The sequence below is a fragment of the Excalfactoria chinensis genome, chromosome 4 (assembly GCF_039878825.1).
Source record: "Excalfactoria chinensis isolate bCotChi1 chromosome 4, bCotChi1.hap2, whole genome shotgun sequence".
Taxonomy (NCBI): Eukaryota; Metazoa; Chordata; class Aves; order Galliformes; family Phasianidae; genus Excalfactoria; species Excalfactoria chinensis.
The window spans coordinates 74,497,796-74,518,299 of record NC_092828.1 but is presented as its reverse complement, the minus strand read 5'-3'; the positions used below and the strand labels follow the sequence as shown (position 1 = coordinate 74,518,299).

General features: G+C 47.5%; 2 protein-coding genes across 15 annotated transcripts in view; both read left to right on the top strand.

The window, feature by feature from the left end:
* The window catches only part of ARHGEF9 (Cdc42 guanine nucleotide exchange factor 9), a 153,442-nt gene that overhangs the window by 36,676 nt on the left and 96,262 nt on the right, over positions 1-20,504 (top strand). For 2 of the 14 annotated variants that reach the window (XM_072334146.1, XM_072334144.1), the window contains exon 1: positions 4,142-4,390. The exons of 2 other annotated variants lie outside the window; for them this stretch is intronic. In XM_072334146.1, coding sequence (XP_072190247.1) covers positions 4,361-4,390 — 30 coding nt within the window. In that variant the 5' untranslated portion in view covers positions 4,142-4,360. Of the gene's footprint in view, positions 1-4,131; positions 4,401-17,700; positions 17,854-20,504 lie in introns of those variants that run through there. 10 more of the 14 variants (XM_072334155.1, XM_072334151.1, XM_072334145.1 and 7 more) reach the window with 6 other exon arrangements.
* LOC140250982 (uncharacterized) lies at positions 17,500-17,679 on the top strand. Its single transcript, XM_072334160.1, has one exon. The coding sequence runs from the start codon at positions 17,500-17,502 to the stop codon at positions 17,677-17,679; it is 180 nt and encodes a 59-aa protein (XP_072190261.1).

Sequence of the window (20,504 nt, the reverse complement as noted above, 5' to 3'; positions counted from 1 at the left end):
ATGTATCAAGTATACATAATATAACACCAAATGAAATTAAATTAGAAATAACTCTAGATTGTGCTGGTTTATAGAGGGTACATGTGTGTAGCTGGTCTGATCTGGAGGAGCGGCTTCAGAGCAGAGAAGCACAAGTTTGGGCTCCCTTGTCCCTCTCTACCACTGCCTCGGTGAGTGGCCTTGGGCAAGCCAGGGGAACGTCTTGTGCACCTCATTTGCAGCTGCAATGGGCAGATAATAACCTTTATCCTTATTCTTGGTAAGCTGCAAGATCCTGATCAATTACATCAGAGCAAATTATTTGTTGCACTTGGTCATATCCTTTAATTTATGGCTAAAAGTGTCTTTGAGTCAGAGTTGGTTCAGAAGAACACATTTTGGGGGCTTCTGAATATGTCATCTCTTAGCAAAGAACAAACAATCCACCTTGTAATGCACCAGAAATAATAATACTTAGCAAAAGCCTGGAGCACTGCATTATTGCTGTGCTAATCTGAGAGGCACTGGTCCATTCTGAAAGTATTCCATAGGGTCCATGTGTTTGGTTTTTTTCCTGAAGGAAGATACTTCATAGTTGTGTAGCGTGGCTGATTGGTTTATAAAGCTATGCTGGCTAATTCCTAGTAGAGGTTAAACAAATTCCCCCTCCCTACTGATTAATTAACCTGTAGGATTTAGTGCCTTTTCTTTGCAGTTCAATAGAGACAATGGCTACAAGAACATATTTGCGCTCTCTAATATGTGATGAAGAACATCTGCCAGCTGCAGCAATGAAATAAGTACTGTGTGGAAGGGCTCTCCAAAGAGCACTGTTGGGGCTTCTCTTGAACGAGGTGATTCAGGGCTGGAATCTCCATGGGAGGCGTTTGTGGGGATGTACGCCATCCCTGGCACTGAGCATCGCAGCTGGGGAGGGAAAGGCCAGCAGGAAAGTGCCCTTATGAGGGCAAAAGTGGCAGAAACAGGGAAGAAGCGTCTTAGATAAAGTGAGAAGTTTCCACATTCAGTGAGCAGTTTATAGCAATGTTCTTGTGGTGTGATTAAAGAATCAGCCTTGAACAATCTACTGGAGATTTCAGGTGATGCATGGTACAGTATAGTGAAGAAATGACATTAGAGGCAGGTGAAATCCTTTAACACTGCCATCCTCCCTTCACTGCTCTCACAGGCTGCAAGGAAATGGTTGGGTGGCTCAGGATCCCTGCGGTGGTCTTTTGGATCTATCTCAAACTAGGGGTCTGTTCCTACAAGCTGCCCTGTGATGATGCAGCACAGCAGTGAATAACCCGATGGGAGAGGGTGGGAATGGAGAGCAGAGTGTGATGCAATGGTGTTAACATTTGTGTGTGTCAGCTGCATGGCTCTGACTGTACTAGTTGAGGTATGAGGACAGAGATTTCTTTTTGCTTTTTCAGCACTGTGATGTGATCAGTGAGCATCTCCCTGCTTGTACTTGTTTGCTTTGCTTTTGGATCCATCTCTCCAGCAGCAATTAATGAAGAGAAATAAATGAAAAAGTGGCATTAATCTAATACAGTACTTACATCAGCCATTACTTCCCAGGGTATGAACCTATGGTGTGTGCTACCTTTCAGTGCCTAAACTCTACCTGCTGAAGGTTGCCTCTGCTTCCCCTTAGACAATCTGGATTCTACCACCAGCACAGTGTCTCTAGCACTGCCCCGTAGTAGCTCGCAGCTCCAGAGCCCGTGTGCTGGTAGTGCTGCCCACAGTGCATTCATGTGTGCTTGGTTGCAACATCCCTGCTCACAGTCCTGGAGGAACCAAGACGTGGTGCCTTTTCCCCAAGGATGCCTTCCCCTGAGAGCTTGCTGCAGCAGAGGAGCTTGCAGATGGCTCTTCTTGTTGCACCCTCTGCTCTGGCAAAAGTGCTGGGCTTGGTCTCCTGCTGCTGTTTGGCTGCAGAGTGTGTTTTGTAGAGCACAAGGCAACAGGTGTGCTTTCTTGGTGGAGAAAATGCAGCTGTGTTCTTGTGAGATGTTTGTGTGGCAGAGAGGATTGCAGCCCTGCTGATCTGGGCAGGGCTGGATTTGGGAGCAGGCTGGTGCTGACACGGGGTTTGGCTGAGCTCTGTTTCTTGTTCCCCTTGTCACCTTTGTAGGGACTGAGACTTAACCTGGCAACCTTTGATTTAGTTCTGAAGTCTGCTTAGCATAAACAAGGGATAGGAAGTGAAACAGCAGAATGTTAGTCTTATCGATGAGCCAAATCAACAGCCGACAGTGGGAGAAGAGAAACTGGTGTAATTTCTGCTTGTGCATAACAAGCCTTAACAAAAATTGTCCTCCTCCAGATCCACTTCACCAATTAGAGCAACAGGGGATGTGCCAGACAACACCTCCCTCCGTTTGCACTGTCAGGGTTAAGATGAGTATATCTCTGACTAAAGTATGTGCAGTTACTGGTACGATCCAGTGTGTTTTTAAGTGGTCCTTTGTTCAGGAGATCTTTCTTGTGTTATGTGTGTGTGTACTTGACAGTACTGCATCTCATTTGGTGCTTCCTTGTAGGAGAAACACTTAACCCCATCATTGCTTTTATTTTGGAAGGAAGCAATGCCCACACACACAGGGCATCTGTCAGTTCTTCCATCCCAGCTCTTTCCAACCCCCTACAGCTTTTCTATTAGCTGGTGAAGCTGCAGTAGACCTGACTGACACTGCAGGTAGAGGATGCCCTTTGCTGTTCTGGGCAGCTTGGAACTGGTGGCTCCTCGTTGGGAAGGGACCAAGGCTGTGACACCACGTTCCATGTAGGAGGGATTCAGAGATGGGGTTTTTCAGACCAAAAACCTCCTTTGTGTAAATAACTTATGTGAATTTTCTGTCACTTAACATAGGAAGCTTAGGCACAATTCTGGAGTTTGGGCTTATTTGAATGTTTGTCTCCTGACTCTTTTGTTGTCCATCTCTGGGAATAACGACGGCTGTCAGTGTCTGTATAAAAGATGATGGAATATGGCTTGATGTAACTGGAACAGGGTGCATGGGGCCCAAGTAATGCAGAGATGCTGGGCAGCATCCCTTTGCTCAACCTGATGCTTGTGTTCTGTCTTATTTAAATAAACAAATGAAGACACCTACTCTCAGGTCTCTCATACCTCCCGCTGTGTGGCGCAGAACCAGCAGCAAGCAGTAGTCACGAGGAGCTGCCTGGTGTTCCCTGACTCAACCTTCAGCTGCAGGAAAAACATTGACTCCTCTAGAGGTCAGGAACAGGAGATTCAAATGCCCTTCTGCCCTTGATGCAGGAGGATGTGGGAGAAAAGCCTTCAAACAATCCTAAATCCTCTTCAAATGCACTAAAGGAAACTGCAGCTTCTCACAGGTTTTGCAGTGTATGTTGTGTGTGGTTCCAGTGACACCCAGTGTGCCCAGTATGCCTGTGTCCTGGCTCTGGGAAGCCAGCTATCTCCAAACTCTCTCTATGGTTTATATCTGCCCTCTCCTGCCTCAGCTGCTGGAGAGATTTGGGGAATATTGCTGGGGTGGTTTTTATGGCACTCAGATGCATGTTAGTCCTTGTGATAGGTGGCCCCTTTTGGGGTGATGGGCACAGGGCTGTGGTGACAGCATCGAGCTCGTTTCCATCTCCATGCATACCAGCAAAATGGGGAGAACGATGTCAATGTGTGTGTCCTGGCTGCAGTGTTGGGAGGATTTGGTCCGAAGTGCTACTGCCACCTCTTCTAAACAGTGCCAAGCTGATCTCACCAATCGCAACTGTACTGGGGATGAGTGCTTAATGAGCATCCTGCTAATGGGGCAGGGGGCTCTGATCAGAGAGTCGGGAAGGAGCAAAGAGGACTAAAACTGAAGGGGAGCTGAGCACAGGTGCTGGGAGAGGACAGCTGTGGGCAGGTGCAGCATTTCTCCAGGCTGCAAGGTGCTTCAGTGGGAAGGGGATTCACCCTGCACATGGAGGGCGGGCTGAGAGCTGCTGCCCTGTGGGTGCCACCAAACCCCAGCCCCAGGTCTGCAAGTCGGGAGCCCCGGGGGCAGGCAGGGCTGCGGGAACCCTCCCGGAGTCCCATAGGTGCCCTTCCCTGCTCTCCCCTCCTTCCCCTCCCGCAGAGTTCCCAAAGCACTGAGAGGCAGGAGAAGGACGGCCCCCTCCCCTCAAATCCCTCGGTCTGTGGTTGAAGTAAAGAACGGGGAGCCCAGGTAGCGAGGAGGCTGCTCGCAGCGTGCTCCTGACAGGCACGGGATTGCCAGGCTGAGGATGCCTGACTGAGAGCTTCAGGGTGGGGGCGGGGGGCTTCTTTTTTCTCTGTCAGCTCTCGCCAGGCAGTAGGGATTTTTTTCCCCTCCCTGATAATAAGGACATCATCAGAAGCAAGATGCAGTGGCTAAGGGATGGATCAGGAATGGTGAGTTCAGGTAGCTATGTCTTTCTCTTTTCCTCTTATTGCAGTACTTTGAAAGGGAAATAAGCCTCTGTCCTATCTCCCGTCTCCTCCTTTACTCTCTGTCCTTGAAACCATTGATCACTCTGTAGCCATTTTATGGACCCCGCGTTATCAAAGTGCCGAGCAGAAGGAGTAATGGAAGGGAAGGGAGGAGGGGGTGCCCCCGTTGGGGCGTGGTGGGGGGAGAGGCGCTTGGCAGGGGCCGGGGGTGGGTTCGGCAGGATGTGAGCAGTGTCTGGGGGGGGCACGGAGGGCTCTGCAGGTGCTGCTGTGTTAGCTGGGGAGAGAGAAGGGCAGGGGGGCTGCTGGCGGCCGCCGGGATCTATCAGGGCTGCCCTGCTGGGGATGGGGAGCTGCGGCGGGGCGGGCTGTGTGCCGAGCAGGAGCATCCCTGCCTCCGCTTCCTCGGGCTGCACAGCGCTCCTCCAGAGAGCTGCGGCTGTAGGAAAGCAGTTTAAGCAGCAGCAGATTTGGTTATTACATATATATATTTGTTGCCGATTTGCAGATGTCCTCGTTGTGCCTCGAGTGCAGCTCTGAGGGGCTGGCTCTGCCAGGAGGGAATGCGGGGAGATTCCTCCGTCTTGGCAAGGGTCTCCGTTTCTCATTGAGAAACTTCCCCGCGCAGAGATAGAATTGTTATTGAGATCTTCCTCCTCCCCACCAGCTCCCCCTGCTCACACAGCCCAGCTTTGCAATGGCATTTCCCTCTGCTTTCCCCTCTGTGCACCGGGCTGGGTTTGCTGGGCTTTTTGATTGTTTCGCCCTTTGCTGGGCGCTCAGTGCCCTGCGTGCTGTGCCATGGCATCAGCCGTGCAGGCGGCTGGCGTCACCCGGCTCAGCCCCTCATGTGCTTCATCAATGCCAGGGGCACCCGGCACATGTACTGGCAGCAGAGACGGTGGTGGAGGCAGCCCACAGACCGCTGCCACCTGGCCGCTGGCTGTGTGCCCCTGTGCGGCTCATCCAGCCCTCTGTCCCCACCGAGGTACTTGCACAAACAGGAGCTTAATGGTTTGCGCTTCCCAAAGAATCTGATGCTAGCTCTGGGAGTGTAATGTGGGTGTGTTGACAGCAGCCTGCAGCAGACAGCAAATTTGTTAGGGTCCTATTTAAGGCTCGTCTACCACCTAGCAGTAGTTCGGGGGCTTTGCTGCTCCCTCCAAGCATTCAGGCTTTTTGTTCCGTGCTGCTGCTCTCTCTCTGCACTTCCCCACATGCATGCTAGCGTAGCACTTTTCCCCTCTTCTCTGGTGTCTAAGCAACACAAATCGCCTCTCACCCGCTCGCTGATTTACATTTTCAGAGATTACCATGCTGAAATAAAAGTGGTGATGGAAAGAAAGCGGGATGGGGATCTTTCATCCCTTTCCATTTCCTCCTGGGTGACTGCTGAGCTCCAGTGGAACGGGGGGGACGTGGTGGTGCTGGGCAAACTGTTTCTAATTGACGCAGTGCAAGGCTTGACACTTCCTTGCCCTCTTATCTTTCCAGCTCCCTTTCTTGCTGTTGGCAATGAGAAAGGCTTTGTTATTTTGTTCCAATTAAAGTAATCTTTGTCTTCTCTTAGACAGAAATTATAGTGGTTGCTAAATAGCCTACCATATATATATATATACATTTAAATATATATGTGTATATATGTATATATTTGAGGGAAGTAAAATGCTTGTGATTGATTTTGAAGCAGATTCTACCCAGGTGTTTCCCGATATTACTCAATCTAATAGCAAAGGAATAAAAGGGACGGTTGTGATGTCTGTGTTTGCAGCACAAGTTTAACCATCTCAGCAGTATTTGAAGATTGTTTGTGTATCTCTGCAGACTTTCATCTAAGAATAAGGTAAAAAATGATCACAAAACAGAAAATGAGAATCGAGTCTGATAAGATTAATCTGGTAGGCATCACTGCAATGGCTTGTGGTGAGGAGCCTGGTGCATGGGTTGCTGTGGTCTGAGGGCTGTGACGGGCAAAGAGCCCATCCGGGCTGCTGGGAGTGCTCCTGCGGCTGTGCTGTTATGTACAAATTCTGCTCTTTTTGCAAGGCGAGGATTGTTGGTCCAGATGTCCCGGCTGGATGCCAATGCAGATATAGTTCATCGAATTGTGATTTTACTCGATCTTCTCAGTGCTAAGTTACTCAGATCTGTAGAGTAATTTTTTGTTGCATCGTATTGGTGCGCTCTGCTAAACAAAGGAGTTACTCCACACTAGAAGTAGCTGTATTCACCGAGTCAGTGTGGTTATTATCATTTCAGTCTAGTGGCTAAAATGGGCCATAGAAATGGAGTGAGGTTTACAGCAGTTACTCCTAGGTGACGGCTGGCTGGTCCGTTTGCACACTAGGCTGCCTGCCATCTGGAGGAGGACCTTGCCCTTCCATCGAGAGCAACACTGGGCCAATTTCCATGAGCACTGAGCCTCCCGTTGTTTTCTGGACTGTCTTTTTTTCCCCTTTATTATTTTATGTGCATCTATTAAAGAGCACCAATAGAAATGTCTTTTGGATAGCACCCCTGGAGTTTGTTCTGCTCAGGCTCATTGGTTTTAAGGTAGATTTTAGACTGATTTATCAGAAGTTCTGCTCTGCACTGATTTATTGAAGTGCTGTTTTTTGTCGTTCTCATTGCTGGATGGGGTTAAAGAATCATACCTGCTCCTTTCAGAGTTAGTCATCTCTAAGAAGCATGTCACTATATTTTATAAGTGATAGTACCTTTTGTTCTCATGGCAGGTGGTTCTTTACTTCTAAATGAGCCTGAAACCTAGCTATTATTCCATAACATTGCTCTGTTGGAGCTGTTTTCTTTGCATGTGCTGCTTTCCATTTTTTAAACAATTAATCTTTTGCCAATTATGCTAGCGTCCCATGAGGGTATTTTACATGCTTCATTGGTACTAAGTTGCTAAACTCTGCTAGTATCTGTTTTTAACCCTGAAAGATGAAACTAATTGTCATTGGTAGTGAGGAGAATAAATCTACATATCTGATCAGCATTGTTGGTACAACGATTCTCTTTCTGGTTGGGCCTTCTTCACACAGGGTACTGATTCGGTGTGGTAATCAAATGAGTTGGTTTAAGTCACGCCATAAGTCTTTTCTGGATTGGGTTTTTATGTGAAAAAGGCAGAGTTTCTTCCCCAAGCCTTTGTATGTATTTCTAAAAGGAAATATGAACTTGCTTCTTCATCCTTATTTCTTCACATGGGGCCTAAATCTGTACGTAAATGATGTAAATGAAGCCAAGGTGAGTGCAGCCATCAGCTTCAGTAGGTAGAGGGTCTTTTGTTTTTTTTTTACAGCTGTATTTTTACAGTGTGTTGTCATTCAAACATTCAAAATCCATCTGTTGTTGATATTTTACATCACCATCATAAGCAAAATGTAAGCTATTGCAAATCCCCACAACTTGAAATACTTTGGGAAAGAATTCTGTGCATTAAAGTGCCAAATACTGGAAGCTGTGAAGATGTTTGTGAATGGGGCAGTCCAGCAGCCAGGAAACTTTCTTATGTTTCTCCTCACCAATTCTTCTCTGCTTGTCAGCCTGCAGATCAAGGGATATTTTATGTAGAGCAAAGAGTCTTTCTGCTTAATCCTGGAAAGCTCAGTATGAAGTCAGGAAAAAAAGGAGGAGAAAGTAGTCTAATCCTAGGATAAACAACGGCAGCTGTGGAAGGCAGGCAGGAGTAAGATGGAAAAGGGGTCTTATGGTCTGCAGGCATTTAGGAAGAACAGGACTGCAGAGACACCCTGTGTTCCCACAGAGATGGGAGGGAACAGCGGGTACACGGCCTGCAGCTGTCATGCACTTTGCAAAGGTGCACCCAGGGAAATTGCATGTCCCACCAGGCAGGTTGGGTGTTGTGCAGAGGTTGGTGCTTTGAAGCCTAAGCCAGGAAGGCCCTTTTCTACAAAACGGTGGGTTTTTTTGCAAGTTTGTTCCTATTCCTCCGGGGATCTGTTGTCACTGAACACTGATATTTGGGTTGAAAGAGCTTCACATGCACTGTAGAAGTTTGAATGTGCTGCACTGTCATTTAGTTCCCGAAGTCAGTACTAGCAAATGCATCTCTCTGGGTGATCTTTTCTCACCTACACAGTTTCTGTTTTCCATTTCACTTCCAGATTGGGGCTTCTTTAATCTTCCAGTTGTAGCCTTCCACTGACACTACCATAAGAGCGCACAATGGACATCCTAGTTAGAACAGAGTGGATGCTTCACTAAATAAAACCATTTGTAGAACACCCTATGCATGCTGGCCTTTGTGTCAGTCCCAAGGCGAGGAGGAGGCCTGATCCCATGTGCACACCCTGGCTCTGTGCCCCGCTTGCTACCTGCTGGATGGTGGGTGTGATGCCAACTTCTCTGCTTCCTGAGGTACCTTGGTGATTCATTGGGGATGTCTGGAAAATGCTGTGAGGCCATTGCTCAGAAGTGCCATGGAAATATGAAGCAGTATTTCATAGAGCACCGAACAGGCTGCACTGGCTGCAAAGCCACACGCGCCATGTGGGCACCGTGTCCATCTGTCCCTCCTGTGGACTGCAGTGTTTGAGCATAGCAGGCTTTGTAAGCTACGGTGGGTTTTCAACTGCTGAGAACCTGATTTTCTTATATACAACAGAGTTTTCCTTTTTTTTCTTTTTTTTTTTTCTTTTTTAAAGTCTTCTTGAAAAATCTCTGAAATGCTTCAAGCTAACATCTTAATGTATTTATGACATTAGCTGCTTCTGCTCCAGAACGGTTGCTCTGAATCTCTTTGAGCCTGGCTGTTATTTTGAACATGACTAATTCCCTCAGTGACTAAGCTCTTAGATAATAGGAAAAATTCATCAAGTTATCTCAGTCTCCAATAGTTTCTATTGTTATGAAAAGGCATCTTATCAAAAAATAAATAACTCTTCCTATTATGTAATGTGGGAAGGAGTTGTTAGAGAACTGCAGGAGTGCCGTATCCAGGAGCCAGTTTCAGGCTGCAAAGTCCCTGATGGCTGTTCCAGTAAGTGGGTGAGAAGTCCGGTTGTTATTCTGCAGTGCCAGTTAGCTCTCACTGCACCCAGAGCATTGTTTTTGCACGCAAATCTGTTCAGATGGGATCTCATTGTCTTTCTCCCATATCTATCACACTAGGGGATTCCTTGGGTTTAACCCAAAGTCACATCCTTCCAACAATTTAAACTGCACCTTCTCTACTGTAATTATTTTCAGGTTGTAGACTTAAGCACTCAAAACCCCTGGAACACCAGGTTAGAGTAGCACAGGGAACCTCATCGCTTTCCTGGCACTGCAAATCAGGAGTGAAATTTGTGCTCGTTGAAGAAGCCAAGGCAATGCCAAGTTCCTTTGTGTGCCTGTTGTGCTAACCCCATGTCCTCTATGCAGGCGGGTTTGTCTGTGTGATCCTGCCCAGCGAGCATCCCTTTGGCTCACCGCAGTCATGCCTTGTCAAGAGCAGTGGGCAGCAAGGCAGGGCTGGTCGCTCCTGGAGGGCTTTGTGCAGCACCACAGGGCTGCAGCCTGCATGGTCTCACTGCAAGCGATCCTGCTGAGCTGGGCTGGAAGAGGAATTGAAAGCCCATTGCCACTCATCTATCTGACTTGGAAAAATTAAAAATTAAAAAAGAAAAAAAGCTGTAAACTTTATTTTTTAATTTAATGCTAATATTACGGCAGATAAAAATGAGCGTTTTATATTCTATTCATACGTCTACTGATCCCCAGCTGGAATTCTGCCTTCATTTGGCTGTTCTCTGTTGTTTTCTTCATCACGAGTGCCAGATTCAGTAAGCTGTTCCCTCTCTTTTCTGTCTGGGAGGCAGAGTGAGGGGGCGAAAATGTTTCATATGCAATACCTTTAAAGCTCGAGGTTAATTTGCGTGAAGAACATGAGACCCATGGGTCAGCCTCTTAATCAGATGTGTTTTTTTCTTTTCTCAATATCTTGACAAGGAACTATCCGAGGCAGCTAAAGCTGACAGTGTTGCAGAATGGAGATGAGGAGCTGGAAGTGTGACTCCTTTCTGTCCCCATCCTTCTTGCATGAAACAGAGCCGTGACTTCTGCTCCCAGCTGCCACAGCATTGATGCTTAGATTGTGATGCTCAGAAAGTCATGGGACCAGGCTCTGCTTTCCTAATACATACCTTGTGGATGACTTGCAGCAGTAAAAAGTTGAGCAGTAAGTCCTAAGCAGTGTACAGTGTCAGGACTCTCAAGTTCATGAGCCTTGTATTCCTTATGGTGCACTGGGGCAGGGTCTGACTTGGCCATGCCCATAAGTAGCACTATGATGATTATGATTATGGTATGATTGGTAGAGAATGGGGAGTCCTCATACAGGAGAGTCCTTATTTTTTTCCATTCTTTTGTTAAGGCTAGTCAATAAAGGCACAAAGCAGAACTGAAAACGTTTCAACCCCATCCTCTGTGTAGTTTCTGATGTGGCTGTTTGGTACGTGCTTCATGGATCATGCTGTTTCCATGCTGCCCAGTGTCTCTCTCTTGCACTGCTAATTGCTGGATCTCTGTAGACTTGAGTGGGTGAGAATACTCTGTTAGAGTTGCTTTGTAGCTGCATGGGACACCTGTGTTGCGTCAAAGCTGAAATACACCCTTTGATTTTCATGGGCAAGAGATTTCTCTACTTCTATGCTTCTCAAGGGCCACAGTGAGGATGCTGACCCTGGAATTAGTGTAGTTGTTGCTAGTGGGTGATGACTTTTTTTTCCACTTTGTCCAGGGATGTGTTGATGTGAAAACCTCTGCAATTTAATTTCAGAAATGAGAGCTGGAGTGAGAGTGCTTGCAGGGAACAGTGGAAGGAAGGAGCTTGTCCTGGGTTTTTCTGTAGTTTGGTCCTGTTAGTCTCATTTCTGAGCTCAACTGCAAGCCCATAAGCCTGAGATGTAAACTGTAGCAGTAAATGTGTATGCATTTTTCTGGGTCAGTTTCTCAGACGAAAGAGAGCTTACATAAGGTTAAAGCGAAAGTCTGAATGTGACAGGTCATCTTCTAAACTGAGCTTTCTCAGTCCCTAAAGTCTATTTCTGTGACCAGGGTAACTGATATTACCTTGCCTGATTTCTGTTGGATTTAAAGGTTTTTTTTTCTTTTTTTCTTTTCCTAAAATGGTGAGTCTGAAGATGCTTGTAGAGTACAGGCTGGGATATGGAGCAGATGTATGTAGAAGCAAAAGCACTTGCCATATGATTGCCAGAGGCATGAGATTTCAGTCTTTCTTAATGCTTTAACTTCAAATAATCTTAAAAATAGTTTTCTCTTTCTCACTGGAATCCAGACAAGCCCATTGGGATCAGCTTCCCTGACAGGCTCTCTCCCAGTGCCATCTGAGCTTTGATTTGCATGGCATTACAAAAGCTCTGAAACCTGATGATATCAGCACATCACCCCCTGTGGTGGCACTGCCACTGCTGGGGTAGAGCCTTGCAGTTGTACATGTGCACATGTGGGCCCCTTACAAGACTACATGATATACATGGCTTTGGCTCCATCTTTCCCTCCCAACATGATGCAAGTGCTTTAATTCTTTAACAGAGAAAAGAGGACAATCTGCTCTTCACTGTGTCTCCAGATGTGGTCCAAAACTAACCTTGGTTGGTATCTGACACGTCACTTCTGCCCACTGCTCACAGGATTAAGTCTTGTTCATCTGGAACACAGATTTCAAGAGAACAGTTATCCAGGGCTGGTGCACAAGTACTTCACACCCACCCTGGCCTACCTTTGATTGTTGTCTGTCTCTTAGTGTTAATTGAAATGGCTGAAAATAAATTGACCTCTAGACTGGGGACATAATTGTGTTGTATAGCATTTCTTGTTTAATGTGATGGAGTTACTGCTGGTGAAGAATGGGAAAGAGTTCATCTACTGCAGCTTGCCTGAGCTTTGTATGTTTGTGTATGTAATACATCTACCAAGGGTCAAGCACCGAAGATCAGTGTGGTGCTTCTCATCCTTTGGTGAAATTCTTGGGTTTTGTTGCCATGAACACTTAGAGCAGTGACCCAGAGATGCTCAAGTCTGTCCCTGTAGCCTTCTGAGCTTTGTGTAATGCTCTTGGCCAGTTGGTCGAGCAGGTTATGCAGCACAGCCAGCTCAGCCTCCAGCACTGCACTGCATTCTCTAAACACTGCAAAGTGGGCTTAAAAACTTAACTTACTCTCTTTTCCAGCACTCTTAGCTGTGCTGTGAGAGCTGCTTGCTTTATGGGTCGTGCTCTGTCATGTTCTCTACCTGCCTTCTCTTTCCTTTCTCTGTGCTTTGCGGGCTCTCATCTCAGCCTTCTCCACTTCAGAAATTCTTCTGAAGTCTATTTTATGCCCTGCAGCTTTTGGGATCATGAACTCATCCTTGCCCACCTCTCCTCCCTTCTCCTTTGTCTTTCTGTAATTGTATTTTATATTGGTTCTGTACATGAATCATTTGCTAGTCTAGCTATGCTATGAATTTGCTAAAGCGTGTTATGCAGTTAGCAGGGAAGATGCTGGAGGAGGTTGAGCTTGTCACCGTCACCTGCTGCTTTGCTTTGTTGTTTCTCTCTGGTTGAGGACACAGGCTGCTGAGGGAGGGAGGACTGGATCAGAAGACAAGGTGAAGTGGAAACTTTTAAGGGAGATGTGTAAAGCAAGGAAGAGGAAGAATGGCAAAAGAAAGTAGAGAAAGTTACTGGAAGAAAGTCCCAACTTCATGTGGGCTGTGGGGAACTCTGGCATTCGCAAGATGGGAGTAGTGGAAAGGCAAGGAGCTATGAGTGGGTAGAAAAAGGTAAATTTGACTGCCAAAACCTGTGCCCCGACTTTACAGTTATTGTTATACAGTTATTTGTGTGCTGCTCACTTTGGGTAAGGAACGTTAAGTGCTTGATGATTTCCAACGAGGTCAGTCCATAAAAATACAAAAATGATGGGGTCTCTTGAATAAGCTTCCCTTTAGTGTAGCCCCCTCATCCCCTCTGACTGAAGGATGGTGAAGAGGGCTCTGCCTCGGCCATGCCTGTTGCTTGCAGTGAAGAGAGGTAAAAGAGGCAGCTTCCAGTTGAAGAAAAGCCTCCTTTTTTTTGGAAATTTAGCATATCATAATCCCAGTAGCCTTTAATCTTTGAAACTCTAAATTTACTTCCTGACTAGATTTAGCGGTCCTCTTATAATCTCTAATAGAGCTGGTAGCTCAGGCCCCACCTCAGTTCTGGATGCAGTAGGCAGCAGCTGGTAAGTGCCAGCAGATGAGGCTGAAGAGCAGAGGAACAGCTGCACCTCTCCTGCCCACTTATCCCTTGTTCCCACTACTACTGTTCCTACTACTGCTTGTTCCTCTTCATGGGCAGTATTAGTAATGCAAGTGCTGGGTTTAAACTTCTTTCATTGCGCCACGTAGGTCTGAGATGGTATTTGTTCACAAAAATGAACGTGAAGGGACACCTGAAGCTGCTCACATTCTGAGATCACTGACAGCTGTTTTCCAGACATTCCCACTCTGACACATTCTGGGTTCTCTGAAAGGATCATCTCCTTTGGCTGACTGCTGACCATGTTCTTGCCTGGAAGAACTGGGGTTCTCAGCTCCACTGCCTCCCTACAGCTGCATCAGTGTAATTCACTGTATTTGTGCTGGGGTTGTGGGTGTAAGTGCTCTGCTTGTGCAATTAGTGGAAGATGGAGCTGATGTGTTAGCAAAGCACAGGTGCCTCTGCACATCCAGGACTGCAGTGTAGGTTGTTAATCTGTGCAGAGCAGGATCTGAAGCTGAAACTCTGTGCTTCTGCCCATCCCTGGACCATCCTGCCAGCTCATGTGGAGATGGTGTACCTATCAATGGGTGGTGAATATAATAGGACCTTAAAGCATTCAGGTAATAAATCCTTGCTCCTGATTTACAGCTGCATTTGGTTAGCTGACAGTGGGTTGTGCTAATTGCTGGAGACATCCATTGGAGGGAGTCATGGTCACATGGCTGAGTCAAGTATTACGCACATAAGGGATGAAGATTTGGCATCACCTGCATCAGAGGCATACCTCAAAATTACTGTTACTGTAATTAACGTTATGAGGATGGCCCTTCTGGTTTGGCTGCTATAAGGGAGCCCAGAGTACTCTGTCTATGTGTGTATACAGATGTATGTACATGTCCCTGTATGTGTGACGTATTAGTGGGAGCCCTGCTTCCTTCCTTCTGGATGTGCCTGCTGGGGGCATCTGAAGTTCAGAACTGCTTTCTTATACAGAAGAAGCCATCGCTGGTCTTGCATTACAAACTGTGCTCCCAAGAGCTGCTCTGATGTCAGGACATGTGCTGCGCTGTGAGGGAAGGCAGTGTTTTATATAACTGCTCCATGTCTTGTCGTCTTGTTCCTCAGTTTAATTCCATACAGAAGATTAGACCAAACTTTCCAGAAATCATGACATGAAGTTAAACTTTGGGGTGGTTTTATATAAACCCCTGATGTGTAGGTGTTATTTTCAGTAAGGCTTCCAAGAGAAAGTATCATCCATTTCCCCATTAAAATTAACATTTAGTGCACGCAGAAGGCATGGCAAATTACATAAGGCAGCACGTACCTACTGGGAATACTGTGAATAATTTAAACGGGGAGCCCGTATGCAGTACATCTATTTGTGCTGATCAGCCTTGCTTGCTGTTACATACCCAATTCTCCCGAGAGCCCTGCACTTACACTGCATACCGTGTGCTACCCGACGCATCCCTGCGCGACATCTTGGGCAGCACCGCTGGGAGCTCCGCGGTCGCTGCCGCGCTCCGCAGCTGCGGTGACGGACGGGCGGCCGCCGGGGCGAGGGATGGAGGGGACCCTCCTGCTTGCGGCTGGCTGGGCTGCAGGCGGGGGCTGGCCTCGCAGCCTCTGTTCGCCCTCCCCTCTGCTGTGAGTGGCTCAGCGCTTGCGGAATGACTGCCTGAGACCTACCGGGCGCATCGCTCCTCGTGAAATCTTCTTTTTTTGGTTACGGAAGTAGCTATTGAGCATGTGTGGTGGCTGCTGCGCTGTTTTTCTGGATGGTTCCTAGGCCCCAGCTGCTTTTACCTGCCCCATTTTTGGTTTCCTTGCCTCCGGGCTGCATGCAGAGGCACACAGGGGTCTGTCTGGAAGCCCCACCGGCTGCTCTCTGTTCTCAGGGTTGAGCAGATGTAAATGGCACAGGGCGAGGCAGGGGATGGGGTTTCCTGCGTTCATGGGGATTCAGACTTGTGCTTTGTAAAACTGCCAGTATTGGTTTGGGAAGGGATCGTGGCTACAACAAATGCACCACGTCTACAATATGGCTGCTGTTCCAATTAGTCTAAAATTGCACTAGGCAGACTTCTAACAATGCAGACGTAGTAGGAAATGCATGTTGGAGCTTGGTGCTGCAGAGCATCCCTCACCTGGGCCCAGCCCAGCACTTGCTTGCTGATGGGGCAGCTGCATGCCTGGGCTGGTTCTAAACTTGCTGCTTGTAAATATGTGAGTGAAAAATCTTCTTTAACTGTTCTCATGAATGAGAGATACTCTATTAGAACACAGCAGGATGCTTCAGCCTCTGTGGGACAGCCTTTGGCTTTCAAGTTTCACAAAAAGAAGGGGAGGGAAGAGATGAAACCCCCTGTTTAACCTAAGAGTGCTGCGATGGGAAGAAATGCTGCATGGCACTGCGGTACACCAACTCCAGGCAATGACTGCTCGGGTTTATAACATCCAAGTCCTCCTCCACTCGTGCTGCTGGAGCATGAACTGGGGGCTCACTCGGTGGTGTGCCTTGGCCTGGCTCCTGCCTGCACGCCCTGGGTGTGCTGTGCAGAGCAGCTTTCCTGGATCGTGCTGCTGCTCGGCCTCCGCGCAGCTCAGCGTGTAATGCATATGCATTGGCAACGTTTCTATATTTGTCTTTGCCTGTAAAATCATTTGCTTTTTCCAGCTGAGCACTTCTCCTTGTGTATGCACGTGTGATGCTGCTCTGAGGTGACTGTTGGGTCTGGGAATCTGAGTTCTGGGATAACAACTGGCATCTGGGCCATAAACGCTGATGTAGGAATCGGCATTTCTGGCTGCTGTAGGAGGAATAAAGATCCCCCCCCTCCCCCCCCACACACTCTGCTTCTCTTTTTACACAGCTCCAGCTCTATCTGTAGAATGCAATGATAGTGTTTAGTGTGGAGAAAACAGCACATAAACAATGTGTTTATGATAGGATTGTCCAGAGCTCAAACGTGATTCTCTCCATTCCCATCTCCGAGGCTCTCCGTGAATCTCCACGTCCTGAGGGGCTGCCGCGTTGTTATTGCGGCTGCTTGGGCACCCCCGTTCCCCTCCCGCTCCCAAACCCGGGCTGCTCTCGGCAGCGCTGCCTGTCTGCGCTGCTCTTCCCTCTCTTCCCCCGAAGCACGGCGCGGGCGTTGCAGCCGGGCAGCGGTGTCCCCGCGTACCGCGACGGTGGGGAACGGCATCTGCGCTGCGCAGAGAGCCCGGAGCCGCCTTCGTGGAGCCCAGCGCTGCCATCCCACCGCGTCTCTGCTTCCCCAAGCGCCGGACGGACGCACAGCCGGACGGACGGGTGGAGAGACAGGCGTGCCGGCACGGCGCTCGTTGCCGCGGCGGGCGGAAGATGCGCGTATTTATGGAGCCAGCGCTTCCTTTTGCGTTTGACTGACAGCCAGGATCCCTTCGCTGCCTGGTCACCGGCGCTGATTTGTATGCGCAAGGGTCCGCCTCGCACCGAGATGCAGCCACAGCAGCTTGCAGAGCTGTCACACTCACACAGGCTTCTTATCTGCACTGGCTTGACGAATTAAAAAGCAAGCCAGCCAGCGAGAGAGAGAGACCGGGAGAGAGAGGGGGGAAGAGAGAGAGAAGCTTGCAGACAGCGCTCGCTTGCTTTCCTAAAGGAAGGATTTTGCGTCTCTAGTGCTCCCCGGTTGTGATGATGCTTCACTTAGCGGGCTCCAGAATGAGCTAGAGACAGCAGCTAGGGGGATAAACTGAAAGCAGACCACAAACGGTTCCGAGCAAAGCAAACCGGGAACAGTTTTCTCCTTTATTCTAGCATGGTGGATGTATGGACAGTCTTACAGAGCAGAGGTTGACTTCTCCAAATCTGCCAGCCCCACATCTCGAACACTACAGTGTTCTGCATTGCACCATGACCTTGGATGTTCAAACGGTGGTCGTTTTTGCAGTGATTGTGGTGCTATTGCTTGTGAATGTCATACTCATGTTCTTCCTGGGCACTCGTTAAATGGATTTTTTCTCCTGAGCTGTTGGGGGCTACTACTACCACTAGCAATTCAACAAGAGAGCAAGAGCGGGAGAGAGAGAGAAAGGAGAGAGAGAGAGAGAGAAAGAGAGATTCTTACTGAGGGGGGAACGCGTTGAGCTTCAACATGGCCTCGCTGTGATATGTATGACGTTGGTATATTATCTCTCCCTAAATCTTTTGTCATGTCTTGTCTTTAAGTATGCCTGTAAGTGTAGCTGCTTTTGCCTGGGTTTTAAATGTGATGAATAATAGCGATCATCCATTCCTGTGTCGTTCTGTGCTAGAGAGATAGAGCTGTATGTATGTAGTTAGAAGCAGAGTGAAAATATCTGTCTGTAATCAGCACGGGCTGTGTTATTGTGCTTCCTTTAAAATACCGACTTGAGTTAATAACGAGATGTTTTGTTCGAAATTTCCAGCAAGCAGTTAATGTGAATATCTGTGACAGTAACCATGTAGCTGCCAGGTGAGAGGTGCTGCCTGCAATTGGATTGAGCTCTGGACATTTTTAAGGGGGGTGGGGGGGACGAGAAATCCTATTAAAGGATTAAATCTTTGCTAAAATAACATTCAGCCACAAAAGAGGGAGAAAAACCCAGATTTCTTTATTTACCTTTGTTGCCTTGATGATCTGACTTGCTTTCTCAATATTCAACCCAAAAGCTTCCAAATTCCATGTCCACACTGATTTAGCCTGGTGCCTTTCTTAAGAGATGTGAGAGAGACTGAATGTAACCTGCTGGGCTTTTTCTGTCTGTATGTGCTTTATATCTTGCAGATTGAGAAGGAGGACTCAAAGATATCCAGGGATGCATGCTTTGTTTTCCTTTGCTAAAGCAACAGACACAGAGGGGATGGGTTGGCTTTGGTTTCTCTTGCAATCTTACTTAGCTTTCTTTAATGTCTGTGTATTTATACTGATGGTTTTTAGGCAATATATGTAGGGAAAATGTTTGCCTACCCTAAGGATTATGAGATTTTGAGATGAGCTGTTTTGTATGACTTTATTTACATTGATTTTCTTGAAAATGAAGTGCGGAGCTGCATATTATAGGCTTGCTGAATAGGTGTCCACCAGCGAGAGGTCTGTCTGCTGGGAGATGGCTGGTCCCAAATTGCAATGTTTACAGCCTGCAAGCAGCTGCGGGCTCCAGTTGCACCGAGTCAGTGAGGATATGAAGGGGGGTGGCTGCAAAGAGCAATGTGTTCTCCTCTTGGAAATACATCTCCGTATTTCAGTACTGTTCTGTTAGAAATCTGGCTGAGCTTTATTAGAAATATATTTTCCCCTTTCAAAAATCAGAATTGCTCCAGAACTTAAGAAATCACAGTTTGCAAATGTTTGGATCTCTTGATAGCCTTCAGTGGAATTATTTTGCTTTGATAATGAACCCTCCAGCTGTATTATTTACCTGATGTCCTCTAGCGATCCAGGGGGAAGAAAATAATAAGTAATTGATTAATAAAGGCACGGATGGGGCTTACAGATAGGGGCTCCCAGCCATTCCCATGCGAGTGGTGCTGCAAATTGTATGCAGAGAGAGGCTGAGTTGGGAGCAGAGTTGTTTTTGGCTGGTGGCACGGTCGGACATTGAGTGAAATGCTGTAGGTCTGCAGCTCTGAAACTGCCTTTAGCTGTAAATAAGAGTGGGGAAAAAAAATTGCCCTGGTCTCAAGGTGGTAACATTTGGCTGGCTGAGCTGACAGAGGAGCGTGATGGCAGCAGCTCTGTGTAATGGCCAGCGATGCCAAACCCAGTGGCACAGCACGGTCACTTGGTGCCTGCTGGCTCTGCATCCTCACCCTGGGAGCTACCTGGGGGAGAGGGATCGGCTTCACTCCCCAATAGACTGAGTGACCATCCCTATGAAAAGTCATTTGGATGTTGAACATGGTTTGGGCCGTTAAACAGCTCCAATCAGCTTCATTTTCCCGTTAGCTATGCGATGCCATTAGTTTTATAGGTTGCAGAACCTCTTGGAAATATCATGAAGGAGCACAGATCACCAAGGAGAGGGAATCAACCAGATGGCAGCCAAAATAATCCTTGTGGTGAAATGGTTTTAAACAATTTGGGGGAGCAAGGGTGGAAAAATGAAAAGCAAAAAAAACCCATCGAGTTAAAAATAAGAGGCAACTGTGTCTGAATGTTGATTTTCCTTGCTGCTGGAGCCTTGGCATCAAGGTTTACCTTTCAATACGATTTCTACGAGGAATGCTCAGTGCCTGCTGGGGTGTTCCAGTCTGTGTTGGTGCATTCCTGGATGCAGGGCGGGCAGTGCAAGTGTTGGATGATATGTGCTGGTGTGATGGACCTCCTAATCCCTGTGAGGACATTGTGTAGGACTGGGGGACTGTGGGGTTTCAGGAGGGACAGAGATGTCAGGCATAGGAAGGGGGTTTCTGCAAACTTGTGTATTTTTTCAATAAGGCAACGTGCTTAAAGGGGATTGGTGTAAATTTAGTAATACTTTCTGGGTTTTTGCTCTCCCAAAGGTTAGTGGGATCAAAGAAAGTAAGGTTTGTGCAGAGCACCTTGGAAGTTCAATGCAGAGAAAAACTTTGAGTGTTGTTTTAGCAGTGCTGTGTTGGGCATCCTGTTGGGTTCTAGGAAGAAAGAGAGGAAACTAGCATGGAAAGTGAGCAAGGGCTGGGGTTTTCACTGTGTTTAGTTAGGTCTTTCCCACCCGTATTCCTCAGGGTCCACCTTTTCCAATGGGCCTTCAGCCACCTGCTCCATCCCTGTTTTGGTACTTTGGCGCCTGCATTTTGGCATTCCCTGAGCCTGCAGCTGAGCCTCAGAC